The sequence below is a fragment of the Uranotaenia lowii genome, chromosome 3 (assembly GCF_029784155.1).
Source record: "Uranotaenia lowii strain MFRU-FL chromosome 3, ASM2978415v1, whole genome shotgun sequence".
Classification (NCBI taxonomy): domain Eukaryota; kingdom Metazoa; phylum Arthropoda; class Insecta; order Diptera; family Culicidae; genus Uranotaenia; species Uranotaenia lowii.
Genome location: NC_073693.1, coordinates 131,987,017 through 132,002,494, shown reverse-complemented (window position 1 = coordinate 132,002,494; position 15,478 = coordinate 131,987,017). Strand labels below are relative to the sequence as shown.

The following is a 15,478-nucleotide window of genomic DNA, read 5'->3' as shown; positions in this document are numbered from 1 at the left end:
ACCATGGTTGAAACAAACACGAATACAACAAACTGAGAATGCTACACATCGATAGATCCGTTTCTGAGTTAAAGGGAGCTTATCTGAGCGATCACATACCATCTTTTTGTTCAGCTTTCGCTTATGGGGCGAACCACGCTTGGCCTACTAATGTGTAGTAGTATATACATCTCTATCGATATCTACCACTTCATAAATAGTAGTTGGCCCGTGCTGAACAAAAATTTGGTATAATATGATAATGCTTCTAAATAAATTCTACCCGTTCATTTTCATCATCTTTCATTTCATCTAACTTTCTATTCGTCTATAAAATTTAATAAACTTTGATGTTTTTACTAAACAGAACATTACTTTTAACCGATAAGGCCGATAAATTAAGTAACAAACAAAGATTACAGAGATCAATCACTTCATAAAATTACGAATATCTTTCTTGGTAACTTTATTTACTTTTCTAAGATTTTTATTCTATTGTACATTCTTTTTTTTCAGGTTCTGGCATTACAGTGGATAAAATTTTACCTTTGACGGGAAATACGATCGAACAATTCAAGCTGACATGATGGAAAAACTAGCAATATGGTTCTAAATAATAAAAAAAAACACAAATCATTTAAATTTATAATAAACATCTTTATTTCCTATATAAATAATATAACTATATGAATACAATCTAACAACAAGGAAATTGAAATTCGTCAGGTATTTGATTGTGTGTGAAGATTCGTTGATTTCTAAATAGCTGAGTAACTTCGTCGTTGCTGTTGAGCATGGTGAGCCCAGTTCTTACTACACAATCTAAACATGGCATGTGGTTGCGTTTTCTCATGTTTCTGTCTCTCTTTTTGTTATTTTTTTTCAAATACGAATTTTGTTTTTGGTTAAAATTGATTGTGCGATATCAAATTACAGTGCGTTGCTCTGTTTTTACAAACATGTATAACAGGGCTCAAGTTTGTTGAAGGGATTTTAATTCGACTTGCTGTAATTTGCTTCTCGTATATAATGAATTTGAAAGATCTAAAAAATTTCCTTAGAAGCTTAGCTAAGCTAAAATTAAAGAGGCATTTATAATATCACTGCTAAACTGGTTTGCTTAACGTCTGGCCTGGGATCGGGTCCCCAGATTGATGCGTTCTATGTTTATAGTTTTTTTCTAAGGATGTACTTAAAACATACACCCTTTACGGCACGTGAAGTCTTCTGATTGCGTCAATAAACGGGATAACAAAATAACAATCAATACTGAATGATTTGTTCGAGCTCTCTCTGTCGTCGTTAAGTGCACTTTAAGCGACCTGCTGCATAGTGTAGAGCTTGGCGTAGATCCTGTTCAGCGTCATCAGTTCGTCGTGGGTTCCCTTCTCAACGACGGCTCCATTCTGGATCACACAGATAACGTCGGCATTTTGGATGGTCGTAAGGCGATGTGCAATGATGATGCAAGTGCGTCCCTTTCGGGCATGGTCCAGAGCATTCTGGACAATTTTTTCACTTTGGTTATCTAGGGCTGAGGTTGCCTCATCTAGCAGCAATATTCGAGGGTTACGAACCAGTGCTCGGGCAATGGCAATTCGTTGTTTCTGTCCTCCGGAAAGCTGAGCACCCTTGGTTCCCAAGCTGGTATCGTAGCCCTTGGGTAGGTTGATGATGAACTCGTGGATGTTAGCCATCTTAGCAGCCTCGATGATTTCCGTCATGTCGATGTCCCGGGTGTTGTCTCCATAGGCAATGTTTTCAGCGATCGTTCGATCGAACAGGACCGGCTCCTGAGATACTAGGCCTATCTGGGATCGAATTCGGCTCAGCTGGAAGTCCGTTGTTGGAATGCCGTCCAATTTCTGTGAAATTCAAGAAAAACAATTAACGCTATAAGCTACCGTGCAAATAATTTACGGAAATATATTCCGTTTAACGGATACATACCACTTTACCACCATCTGGATCGTAATAACGGAGTAACAGCTGAATGCAGGTCGATTTGCCACATCCAGAGGGACCAACCAGAGCAACAGTATTTCCCTTCTGGATGTCGAGATTGAGATTCTGTAAAATGGGCATCATCGGTCTAGTCGGATATCGGAATTCCACGTCCGAGAACTTAATGTTTCCTTCATGTTCCTGCAAGCAATTGCCAGTCAATGTTAATCTTACTTGTCTTTTGTTAAATTCCATGAAGTAGTCAAATTTACCTGTTCTAGTGAATGGTAGGAACTGGAGGGATTGTGCATTTTAGGACTACGGTCCAGTAGTCTCATCAAACGTCCGGCTGAAAGCATAGCTGAGTTCACGTTCGGTGCGTAGGCCAATGCTTGTCCCAACATCCAAGCTCCAAATATGAGTGCTTCCGAAACTCTGTAGGTGATCATATGATTAGATTTTATTCCATTTATAAAGTTTTAGTTTGAAACTTACTTTATAACATCCTTGTAGTGCAAAGAACCCTCGGAAACCAACTTTCCACCGTAGTACAAAGCCAGTCCATAACCACTGAAGGGCATAACTTGACCCAATGCGAAGACCACACCTCGCAGTCTAGTCTTCTTCCTACAAGCCTGATCTACATTATCAGTCTCCTTGCGGTATCGCTCCAACACGTGCGGCTCCTGTCCCAAACTAGCAACGGTGCGAATATTCGAAATGGCTTCCACCGCCATTTTTATGGCACTCTCAAGCGACTGTTTTTCCTTCAACCCACTCGATTCCATGTAGTGAGATTCGATGATGATCGATCCCAGCACAACTGGGATTGCAAATATCGATACCAAGGTAAGGTTCCAGGAGTAATAGAACGAAACTCCGATTCCGATACAAATAGTAGAGGCCGCCTGCAGAAGCGATCCAATTCGAGTTCCGGTAGCTCCCTGAACACTGGCACAATCACCGGATAATCGGGCGCAGAGTGCTCCCACTCCATTGTTGCTATCGTCGAACCAAGCCATTTCTTGATTGATGATCGCTCGGAAAGTTTTCTGACGCAGTCGAGTTGTTAATCGAACACCGGCAATGTTGAACAGATAGGTTTGCAAGAACGTACCCAGACCAGTGACCAAGCCGAGAATCAGGAACAAAATCGAATAGAAGCTAGACTCTTCACGGACGTAGTCCGGATCGGCAATCGAAAGGATCTGGAAATAATGCAGGGGATTAGTTTTCCAGTTTTACTATGATCTTGTGTCATGTGAAATACTAGTTTGCCGACTGTTTCGTCGTGAAATTAAAGCTTAATACTTACACCATACATCTCGCCGAACAAGATAGCAAAGGCCGGAAACGATGAGCCCACGACAATAGCCGAAGCACAGCCAAACAGAATATAGTGCCACTCGGGAGAGTTCAACTTGATCAGCCGGAATATCGAAACCGGATAGGTTTCCTCTTTCTGCTCCTCAACAACTTCCGCAGATTTGGATCCATCCGATTCGTCATCGGTGCAATCATCCTCATCGGCAACGGACTCAACCTTTATCGATTCGGGTTTTGGATCCGTTGATTCATCGAAGTCCTCTTCTTCTTTTCGAGCACCGCTGGCCAGTACCAAGTCAAAGTACAAACCCTTCTTCATCATCAGTTCATCGTGAGTTCCCTGTTCAACGACTACACCCTTCTCGATGTACACGATTTTATCGGCATTGGTGATGGTGGAAAGTCGATGAGAAACGACTAGAGTAGTTCGTCCAACACTTGCACGTTCCAACGCATCCTGGACACGTTTCTCGGAGTTCGGATCCAAGGCAGAGGTGGCTTCATCCAGCAGCAGTATTGTGGGATTGCGGACCAAGGCACGGGCAATGGCAATACGTTGCTTCTGACCACCGGATAGTTGAGCACCTCGTTCTCCGATTATCGTATGGTATCCGTTGGGTAGTCGGGTTATAAAAGTATGGCAATTGGCGATCCTGGCAGCCTTTTCAATTTCTTGTTGAGAGGCTTCCGGATTACCGTAGCTGATGTTTTCCGCAATACTAGCCGCAAACAGGACCGGTTCTTGGCCAACAACTCCAATGTATGATCGCAACCAACTAATGTTCAGTTCGCTAATTTTATTTCCATCGACTGTTACACTTCCCTGTAACGCAATAAAAAATATTAAAAGTATGTCTCTTGAAAATTGAAAAAAAGTTACGTACGCTAAGAGGATCGTAAAGTCGCTGGATCAACTGGAGACAGGTAGATTTGCCACAACCAGATGGTCCAACCAGAGCAACAGTTTTTCCAGCATCAATCGTGAGATTAAGACCCTGCAGGACTTGAACGTCATTTCGAGCCGGATATCGAAAGTGTACATCTGTGAACTGAATTTGTCCATTGATTGAACTTGGCCTTTTCCCTTCATCACTGAGCGAGTCAATAATCGGGATCCGATCGATGACCGAGAAAATACTAGCAGCCGATCCTTTAGCGGTGGAGAACGCTTCCAGATGAGGAGATGATAGACCAAGATTTTGAGCACCCGCCAATACTCCAAACAGTACAATAATCAACACCGCCGGAGTGTAATCCTTTTCGTCCTTTCCACGATCGTCCAGAATTAAGCTGATTCCGTACCAGAAGGCCAGCGCATAACAGCAGTAGATGATGAACCACATGACACCTCCTCCGATGCCGGAAAATAGACCCTTCCGAGCTCCGTTGTATTCTGCCGGAGCCAGTCGATCCTTGTAGCGGTCGAACTCCTTTCGTTCCCCACCGAAGGCAACCACCGTTCGAATGCCGCCCAAAACTTCTTCCGCCACGGCCCCTGCCGATGAGTACGATTTCAGTTCCTTTTCCGTTAGGGAGCTTTGCATCTGGAAAGAGATAACAAAAGCATTAATTTTTTTGCTGGATGTTTTCAGATATCTTTTATGAAATTTAAGAATGACAAATTATAAAAAAAAAATCATGAACATATCTAACTTTAATCATGCCTGAGAAGAGATCGTATCGAGAATGTACATTTCTGGTGATAAGGGCTTTTATCCAGAGAGCTTCTTCTATTATCTCTATCTAAAATCCTTCTTTTTTCTGATGTTATTCGATACAAATATTTATTCCAAGTTTGTTCTCAAACTTCATAATATAAGCAAATAAGCAAAATACGGATAAGATATACTCGTTTCCACCACTAAAAGGGACACCACAAGCGCATCCATCACCGAACTATAAGCGTCGCCGTGGCAATGACGGTCTTTCACTTGTGTCGTCTACAATGACTGGGACCAAGTCCGTCGATCTCAGTGATCTTTCTGTTCCGTTCATTGTACCTTCTCCTCCGACACCGAAGTTTTGGCTTTATTTAGCTGGACTTCAGCCCCAGATAAAGGATGAGGATGTCAGCAAAATTGTATCCCGCTGCCTGGACCTTACTTTGCCGGTAAATGTAAAACGATTGCTCCCAAAAGGTGTGGATGGCTCCACCAGAAATTTCGTTTCGTTCAAAATCGGATTAGATCCAGCAGTTAAAGATGTCACGTTAAGTCCATTGACTTGGCCTACGGGGATCCTTTTCCGTGAATTCGTGGACCAGTCAAAAAAACTTCAACCGGTGGCCATTGACACTTGCCCTATCGGTTCAAGTTATCCAGCCAGACGCGGAAGCCAACACCCCGAGTATAATCAGCACTGTTCGGTCCACGACCGCACCGGTGCTTCCGCAGTAGACGAACCAAGAATCTGGAATTCGTCCAGTTCCTATCTCAGCTGATAACGACAAAGATACCGTAGCTTCCTGCCGATTGCTATGTGATGGTTCGTCGATTCCGGAAAGTGCTTCTTGGGTTTCTCCACTGGGACGCAACGCACTTGTCGCGCTGTTTCGAGCCAGCGTCATCAGCCGTCCCAGCCCTGAGTTCGATTTTGGCGATGAGGTCCTCCAGCCTACATATCCAGGCAAGTACTCATACCTTTCAAGAACTTTATCTCTGTGTGATAATATTTCACCCGAACACAGACACCACGCAAACTACCGCTCATTCTCACCCGCAAGTACCTCGGCCATTTCTTGGGTTTCAGCACCAGGACGCAGCAACGTTCGCTTTATGGAGACCCCGGAGCCCTTCGACTCAGTCGCGCTGTTTCCTGCCTGCGTCTTCAGTCGTCCTGGCCCTGAGTTCGTCGGTGGCGAGGGGGTTCTCCAAACTGTTCTCTTAGGCAAGTACCCCGTTATGATGAGAACATCTTCCTCGTGTATCCAGTTTCCGATTCATCACAGATCAACTCCGCAAAATCATCTTGACTTCGCTACATCTACTGGGCCTCCAGCACCGGGACGCAACGTATCAGGAACTACGGAGACCTCTGAGCCCTTCGACTCAGTCGCGCCGTTTCCTGCCATCGACAACAGTCGTCCCGGCCCTGAGTTCGTCTGTGGTGCAGGGGTTCTCCAGCCTGCGATTTCAGGCAAGTACGCTACTTTAAACTGTCCTTCTCATCGTGATGGAATTCGCATTTCCAGGGATCTTCGTTCTTGGCACTTGATAGGCCTCAAAGCCCCTCGACTCAGTCGCGCTGTTTCCAGCCAGCTTCATTAGCCGTCCCAGCCCTGAGTTCGATTTTCGCAATGAGGTCTTCCATCCTACTTTACCAGGCAATTATTCATCCCTTTAAAGAACTTTTTCTCTGGATGATAATATTTCACCCGAACACAGACGTCACGCGAACTATCGCCCATTTTCGCCAGCTAGTACCTCGGCCATATCTTGGGTTTCAGCACCAGGAAGCAGTGACGTCCGCTTTATGGAGACCACGGGGCCCTTCGACTGAGTCACACTGTCACTCAGTCCTGGCCCGTGAAGGGTTTCTCCAGCCTCTGCTTTCAGGCAAGTACGCTATTATCGATGTCCTTCTCTGCGAGATGGAATTGCAGGGATCTTCGTTCTCGTTCTGCATCCGATACATCCGAGCCCATCAATGTTTATTACCAGAACGTTGGTGGTATCAATTCCTGTCTGGTTGATAACCTCCTTGCCATGTCATGTTCCTGCTATGAAATCATCGCCTTTACAGAAACATGGCTAAATGATCCAGTCAAATTATCGGCCCAGATTATGCAGTGTTCCGTTGCGATCGAAACCCCCTGAACAGCAAAAAGTCAACTGGAGGCGGAGTTTTACTTGCTGTCAACTCTAAACTTCCGGCTCAGCTTATCGAAGACAGTTCCTGGGACCTTCCGATTTGGACCTTCTTTGGGCCCGCATTGATCTCGGTGATCGGAAATTGTACTTATGCGTAGTGTACGTGCCTCCTGATCGCTCTAGTGACCCACTTGTAGCTGAGCCTTTCTCGCGGTGCCTATCCAAAGTAAGCTCAATCTGCTCTCCCGAAGATGACATACTTGTTATCGGTGATTTCAACATGCCCTTGAAATGATGCCCTTCCAATGGCGGCTTTTTGTTCCCAGATCCTATGCGCTCCTATTTCTCGGCTCCTTCCAACATCTTCCTGGACTCTTTGAGCACCGCGACTCTTCGCCAGATCAACAGCTTTGAAAACGAAAACGGCCGTATGCTAGACCTCTGCTTCATAAACGAAGGCTTCAGGAATCCGACTATTGATTTAGCTTCTGCTCCTCTTGTTAAATTGTTTCCCATTACCCAGCTTTAGTGGTCTCACTCGATGTCACTAGAGTTAACGCTCCTATAGAGGAAACCGCTCCCTTCTATCAGGACTTCAGAAACGTCGACTCCGAAGCAATCTCCCTCGTCCTGGATTCTATCGAATGGGAGAACGAACTCGATGTATCTAATCCCTATGCAGCCGCTGCAATTTTTTCAAACATACTTGTGTGGGCCAAGCTCAACATGATGAACCGAATGCGAATAAAGCATGCAAAGCCGCTCATATTAATGCTGTTTATCGCTGATGCTCTTCACGTTGTTATGCATCGCTGACATAACAGATCTCTCCTGTACGTACACTTCAATGAGGTTGTAGTTATTCACTTTGGCAGTAAGTGGAATTTCCACAATACTGAACTACATAATCGACCGCCGTGTTTCGAAACGTCACTAATCAACTGAAATACCTCTGCACAAAGGAAAATCTCCACCGGCTACAGCGAAATTTTAAGACCAACCCGAGATCTCAAATCGTCAAAATCAGCGGAATCGTCAATTGTCAACATCAGCGGAAAGAATCCGGGTATCTGTTCCAAATGTCCTTGAACGGCTACACAGCGAACACCGATCCCGAAATATGCAATCTTTTTGCTGAGAAATTTTCTAGCGTTTTCACAACTGGGTCCATTTCTTCAGAGCAACTGGATATGGCTGTCGGAAATATCTCACCTCCAGATTCTTTCTTTAACGGTATCCCCATCGATGGGTCAGCCATTTTTTAAGGTGACAGGGATACTATCTTCTAAAAATGATTCATTCAGCATTTGCTAACTCCAATCAGACTTATATTTGGTGCTTCGTAATCTTTCCCTCCCTTTGGAAAGAAGCTTACATGGTCCATGTTCACAAAAAAGGAGGGATGTCAGCTCTGTGTTTGATAGAAAATCTGTTCTAATTGGTTGTTCTGGACCCGATTTTCTCGTCTTCGAAGCAATACTTCACCAACGAAATTTGCAGACTTTCACATCTTCAGTGCAAGATAGCTTGACCATGAAGTCCCAAATTGACGCCATCTATACTGATCTATCTGCTGCTTTCGATAAAGTAAATCACGATACAGCAACCGCAAAAGCCTTTGCCATTCTTGGCTTTATACGTAGAAACACTGTTGAGTTTGAGGATGTATATTGTCTTAAAGCGGTTTACTGCGCCTTGGTGCGCAGCGTTCTGGAATACGCCGTGGTAGTTTGGACGCCGCATCAAACAGTACACACTGAAAGACTAGAAAGGGTACAAAAGAAGTCCCTACGATTTGCACTCCGTAGACTGCCGTGGAATGATGCCGTTCGATTGCCACCGTATGCCGAAAGATGCAATCTAATAAGTCTTGAGACCCTGCGACACAGACGAATAAACATCCAAAGAATGTTTGTATTTGATTTGTTGATGAACAATATTGACTGTCCTCTACTGCTACAAAGCATCCACATTCATGCTCCAGCGAGACGTCTTCGTCAACAGAACTTTTTGTGGATTCCATCTAGTCGCACAGTGTTTGCCCAAAATCACCCTATGCATAATTGTTGTCGTGTTTTTAATGAAGTGTCTAACGTTTTTAATTTTAATCAATCCAAAGAAGTGTTTAGAAATAATATTCGTAGTCTTAGAACATAACTCATGTTTAGTTTAAGATATGTCTGTATGGTTTATATCAAAGACAGACATTAAATAAATAAAATAAATTTGAATTCTGTGGATCCCTACCTCACTAGATTCTAGAAGCTATTTAACGGGACGACAGTTATCACCCAAGTAACACAGATTATGCCAACAAGCATTAGGAAGTTTTATTATGGTTTAATTATGGCATTTTTTTGTGCAGCTCGTTTTATGGCGGTTTTATTATGGTCATGCAGAATGCTTATAATTTTTTTTCGACCATATGTTTTTAGATGGTTTTGAAAACGCTAATAAAACTTTTATTAAACATGCTGTTTTAGTTATTTTGAAAGAGTTGTGAATGCTTTTTTTAAACTATAATAAAACACAAACCTAGAAGTTTGCTCCAAACTTTCTTTTGCATGTTCTATAATAGCACTCAGTGCATGATTATTAAACCGCCATAAAACTTAGTGACAGTTCTTGATCAAGATGTCAAAACAGGACACGCTCAGATTAGATAGCACATATTTGAATTGGAACTCCCGTTTTTACACATTTTTGGTAAGTTATGCGTGTTGGTTTTGAGTTAAAATTAAAAAAAATACATCTTTGAAAACTTGAAATCACCGAAAGTGGTATGAATATTTTTACAATATGAGTATTGAGGGAAAAGGCCCAAATAGTAGGAAAAAAATTGTGGCTTGACGCCATCATTAATTCAAGATGGCGGCTTCCGCTTTTATTTTCAAAGCTGTAAATTACTAAAAATATCGCGAAACCTTCACAATATGGTTATTAGGTGAAAGTAATAAACGAGTAGAAGTCAAATTTCGTTGCCCGTCGCCATCTTAAATCCAAGATGGCGGCTACCACTCAACTTGAAAATACTGTAAATGACTGAAAATCGCATAAAACCTATATTATAGGGGTATAAGTTGAAAGAAATCAACCGGTAAAAGTTGAATTTCGCTATCTGACGCCATCTTGAAATCCAAGATGGCGGCTTCCGCTAAACTTTAAAATGTAGTGAATGACTTAAAATGACATGAAACCCAGGTGGTAGTGGGTGGAAGGGCTTAACGAGTAGAAGTCGAATATTGCTATCTTACGCCATCTTGAAATCCAAGATGGCAGCTTTCTATAAACTTTAAAAATGCTCTAAATCATTGAATATCGCATGAAACCTCCAAAATATGGGTGTTTGTCAGTTGGGATAAGCTATAAAAAGTTTATTTTTGCATTCTGACGCTATCTTGAAATCCAAGATGGTGGCTTCAGCTGAACTTAAAAATACTGTAAATGAATGAAAATAGCATGAAACTCCCAAATATATTGTATTGGGTGCTAAGGCTAAATGACAGAAGTCAAATATCTCTTTTCGCGTTTCTCTGAAAATCTGTAAGTGACTGAAAATCTCACAAAAACCACCACAATAAATCAGACGGTTAACAGAAGCAACATAACCTTATAGTTTTCGCTAGAATAAGACCAATACAATTTAAACATAATAGCATGATAGCAATAATAGAATTACATAAATGGCAAAAAAAACAAAAACTATAAACAAAACAAGAAAAGTGCTAAATGCATTAGAAACATAATGAAAAAATAATAAAAGTGATTTAAAATGATCTAAATTGTCTAAAAATAGTAGTTTTAATGTAGTATTACGTGAAAAAAGTTGTGTTCAAGCGATTTTCATTGATTAACAGTATTTTAAATTCAGTGGAAGCTGCCATCTTGGATTTCAAGATGGCGTCGGAAAGAAAAAAATTGACTTCTAGTTTAGCCCTTTCACCCAATACCCGTATAGTGGTGGTTCAATGCGACTTTTTGTCAGCATTAAGCATTAAAAGTTGAGCGGATGCCGCCATCTTGGATTTCAAGATGGCGTCTGATAGCGAAATTCAACTTCTACTCGTTTAGCCCTTTCACCCGATACCCATTTTGTTGGGGTTTCATGCGATTTCAAGTCATTAACACTATTTTAAAGTTCAGCGGAAGCCGCCATCTTGGATTTTAAGATGGCGTCAGACAACGAAATTTGACTTCAACTCATGATTTATTCCACGGGTCATTCAAAACCAATCCCTTTTCATTCAAAAAGTCTGTGCTCATTTACTGTACTAATGATTAACAACTCAGAAATGAGGAACTCAACCTTAGCGTGTAATTGGTTGGCTTGCGAGAGAAACGTCAAATCGTAGCTTTTTTTGGGGTCATCATTAAACCATAATAAAACTATGAATTGATCACGCCATGTTGGTTGCAAAATCGAAGGGCACAAAATGACGCCATGTTGATGGATTCACAATGCAAGCATTGGAAAATATTTTTTCAGGCCTTTCTCCATCAATTCCATCATGATAGACCATCAGATTTGACGAGGCGCATTTATTTTAAGATACTATTTCATATACATTTTACCTGAAATCTTGACTGGCAGTAGAAAAGACGCTCAATATATGGTTAAAACATTGTTTTTTTAGCTATTAATTTTACCAGATCATATCTGAATAATGCAATCATCATTCATCAACCATTATGGTTGCTGGAAAAAATAAAAAAAATCTCCGAGAACTGACAGAACCGAAAAAAACAAAAATTTCTAACATGTTTTATAATAGCTTTTTAAAAGCTTTGGTGACCAACATTGATGACCAACAATTATATGTCTTGATGACGTTTCTAGGGTAGGGCCAAATAGCCTGATTTTGGCTTTATTAGAGTCCAGGTGATGTTATAGAATGCGCTTTAGCTTTTTATGAAGATTAATGCGATAGTCCAAACGATATTTTGCTGACCATCATAAAGCTTAAATTGTTACTTGGGCAGTGCAAACTGGAAATTACTTTTCAAGACAATTCTCCGCTTGATCAGGTGTGCCCCAGAGAAGCAACTTGGGACCGATATTTTTTGTCATCTATTTTAACCTGTACTCACTCTCCTAAACGGCCCAAAACTTGCGTATGCCGATGACCTCCAACTTTTCCACACCATCAATGGATAAGACGACATTGTTATCTTGCGTAGGCAGTTCAACACCTTCGTTGGTTTCACACCAACTGCCTGCCTTTGAACCACTGCAAATGTGCGATCATTTAATTTTCTCGCAAACGGAACCCTTTTAACGGTGAGTACATTCTCGAGAACGAAATCATCGCCCGGGTGGACCACATCAACGATCTGGGCGTTATCCTAGACAATCGGCTGGAGTTTAAGACTCATACAAATTTAATCGTTGGTAAAGCTTCTAGAATTTTGACTTCTTATTTCGCGTAAAAAACAAAGGAGCTGAATAAAAAGCCTGTATTGGAGCACAGTTCGCTCAACTCTCGAAAATGCATCTGCAGTTTGGTGCCCGTTTCACCAAAACGGAGCTGAACGAATAGAGGCTTTCCAGCGGCGCTTCATGCGGTTTGCCCTGCGACACTTCTGGTTAGATCCGTTTCGTTTATCCAGATACGAAAGTCGTTGCCACCTAATTGTATTAGACACGCTTCAAGTTTGTCGAAAGGCTGAACGTGTTTTAGTCGTAGCGGATCTCTTTGCGTCGAGGATTGACTCTCCCATGCTGCTAGAGGCTGTTCTTCTCAGTGTACGACCCCGAGGATTAAGGAATCAAAATCTGCAGCTCTGCGGCTGAACAACTACGCAGTCAACAGCACTCTAATAGGAGTTTTGAGAACATTGAAACAGAAAAAAGGTCAATTTTCTCGTTGGCTCATTTTTTTTTTCATATGTAATAGTCCCATGCGAGTAGGAGCAGAATTGCCCAATGTTTTAGATGTTTTTGCTGAATATTTCGGTTCAAAACTCAAGGTAAGGATTACGTGAGTAAATTTCAACTTTTAAGTTTGTATGAGGAAATATAATATTTTGCTCTGAAAAACTGTCAACTGTGAGATTTAACGAATATTATCGTTTCTGTGCGAATTTAAAAAAAATCAGAAAAAATCCGCAACTTTTTCGAAGACCGTAACTTATTATCTGTTCAAATAACTGTGTAATAACTTTTTGAATGGAGGTATGTCTTTTGGCGTTGAAGGCAGTTCAATTAAACCCGCAATGCTGCCAAATACAAATGAGACATTGCTTGACTAATTTCTTTGTAGATGTTGTCCCTGTTTTCCTTCAAATTTCAGTGTTGCAAGATTTGCAAATTTTGCAACAAATAATAGATAAGTTTTGAACCCAAGCAAATCTTTCTAAATCCCAGGGTTTGAGATATTCGAAAATGACCCACAAATCTACTCAGTCTAGTGTACATGTCAAATACAATAACTTTTTCCCAGAACGCAATTTCAAAATTAGAACATGTTTCTAGAAAACGCGAAACTTACCTTAGCCACAAATGCCGTCGCCAGGATGATGATGGGGGCACAGCTCAGGATCACAAGCGTTAACTTCCACCCGTAGAAGAACGAGAATATCACAGATATGGTAAAGGACATGACCAAATACGTGAAGATCGACAGCTTCTCTCCGATGCCTTCCTTCAGTTTGTCCAAATCACTGTTAAAATATTTAATAAAAAAAATGAGTCTCCATGTTTTTAAAATTTAACAAGATGGAAACCTACTCCGTAATCCTGACGGCGAAGCTATCGTCCCGGTTCAGATCGTACCAGCTCATGTCCTGCCGGAGGACGGCCTTCAGGAACAGCTGTCGGATTCGGCTGATCTGTCGGTTCGCCGATCGGTTGATGACGTCCACGCTGAGCGAGGCCGCTAGGAACTGCACTACCGTCACTACGATCACCCCTATCCCGAATGCCTTGGCATCGTCCAGGATGGCCGCCCGATTTTCCTCCAAACTTGCGTTGACTCTGTTATAAATAGACAGATGGTCGGGGTGGAGATTCAGATTAGTTCGAGATCAATTAAATTTAATCTAAATGATGTGGCATGTGTGGCAACCGACTAGTTCGCTCAATTTAATAAATTCATCGACGGTTTCGTAGCGATGACGCGCGTCTTCAAACCCGAACCAGATTCAATTGATACGCGTCAAGCCAAGTGGCGTCTATTACGTTGAGTCGCGGGTGTGATAGTCACTAATTGAGATCAATTGATCGGTTGTCGTGCACTGTTGTCACCAGACTCTCTGTACACAAATAAAGTTTGATTTACAACCATTTTGATTAAAATTGATGATCCCGTAAGCTCTATTCATAGAATTCTTGAAACGGTTCATCCACTGCTATCGATCGGAATCAATTAGCTAGAAGTACAAAAACGTGAGCTCACTATCAAAACGAACGGGACTAGTAATGGAAATTTTATAAAGCAATCAACTGCGTTACGATAAGATCGCAGATGTAAAAACACAATAGCATCTTCTAGAATGAAATAGTAAAACAGTTCACACTACTCACAACATTCAATCGCTTAATTTTACGCCTGTGGGAGGGAAACGCTTACGAAAAAAAAATACCTTTTATTGTCAGACAGCTCAATTTGCATTAACGATTGGAAAAGTTCACCGAGTTCACAAACAAAACTGTATGAGCCGGTTTATCGAGAGCAGAAAGTTTTCCCCCGGTAAGCGCAAATCAATCACGCTGTATCCAGTAGAACCTACATAGGTTAGGTACTTTAACTAGAGTCTAAGGTCAGGTCCGTCAGTCATCTCTCTGACGATTAGGGTGTGTGTTTTGAGTGGTATTACAAAACATTAACCAAAAGCTCCGGAAAACTTCCTAAACACGCAATAGCTTTTCTGAAAACAAGTCTTGTTTTTAAAGACGAACAAAATAGCTAATTCGCTTTCAAGATCGTCACATAGCTTGGCTGTCGGTGAGTCAGGAAAATTATGGGGTAATCCTCCTGCAAGTTACTTCAGAAGGTCTAGTTTATGTTTATGTTGTTTGTAAAAACAACTTGTACATCGTCAAAACAAAAGTTGATTCTCCCAGTGTTTTGAAAATTTTAATCGAGTCCGGTCATTCCTTGAAGACTGATAATGTTAATTAATATGAGCTTATTCAGTATAGGAAAACGAGTACTTATTCGAGCCAAGCTATGAGTATCTGTTTCAGATATTATCATCCAAGGAAACATGTTATTTTGGAATATGAACTCTGAAATCACAACTGAAATCGCAAAACCTTATAAATATATTCGTGCGGCTTATTATTTTAATTTAATCAACTAATTAATTAATATAAACGTTCATTTCAATAGAAAAAAAAGAATAAATTCTCAATTCAAAGCTTAAAACTGAGCATTCAAATTAATCTTATATTTTAGTTATATTTCTAAATCATTGATTGA

The 15,478-nt window shown here is 41.3% G+C and overlaps 2 protein-coding genes across 2 annotated transcripts in view; one reads left to right on the top strand and one right to left on the bottom strand.

The window, feature by feature from the left end:
* LOC129754082 (aldehyde oxidase 3-like) overlaps positions 1-714 on the top strand; it is a 31,332-nt gene extending 30,618 nt beyond the window's left edge. The window contains exon 6 of the mRNA XM_055749950.1: positions 496-714. Coding sequence (XP_055605925.1) covers positions 496-566 — 71 coding nt within the window. The 3' untranslated portion in view covers positions 567-714. The remainder of the gene's footprint in view (positions 1-495) is intronic.
* Positions 616-15,478, bottom strand: part of LOC129754081 (multidrug resistance protein homolog 49) — a 35,150-nt gene continuing 20,287 nt past the window's right edge. The window contains exons 4-11 of the mRNA XM_055749949.1: positions 13,786-14,031; positions 13,547-13,718; positions 4,134-4,793; positions 3,239-4,072; positions 2,419-3,131; positions 2,196-2,358; positions 1,930-2,124; positions 616-1,844 (exon numbers count right to left, since the gene is read on the bottom strand). Of these exons, the coding sequence (XP_055605924.1) occupies positions 1,293-1,844; positions 1,930-2,124; positions 2,196-2,358; positions 2,419-3,131; positions 3,239-4,072; positions 4,134-4,793; positions 13,547-13,718; positions 13,786-14,031 (3,535 nt within the window). The 3' untranslated portion in view covers positions 616-1,292. The remainder of the gene's footprint in view (positions 1,845-1,929; positions 2,125-2,195; positions 2,359-2,418; positions 3,132-3,238; positions 4,073-4,133; positions 4,794-13,546; positions 13,719-13,785; positions 14,032-15,478) is intronic.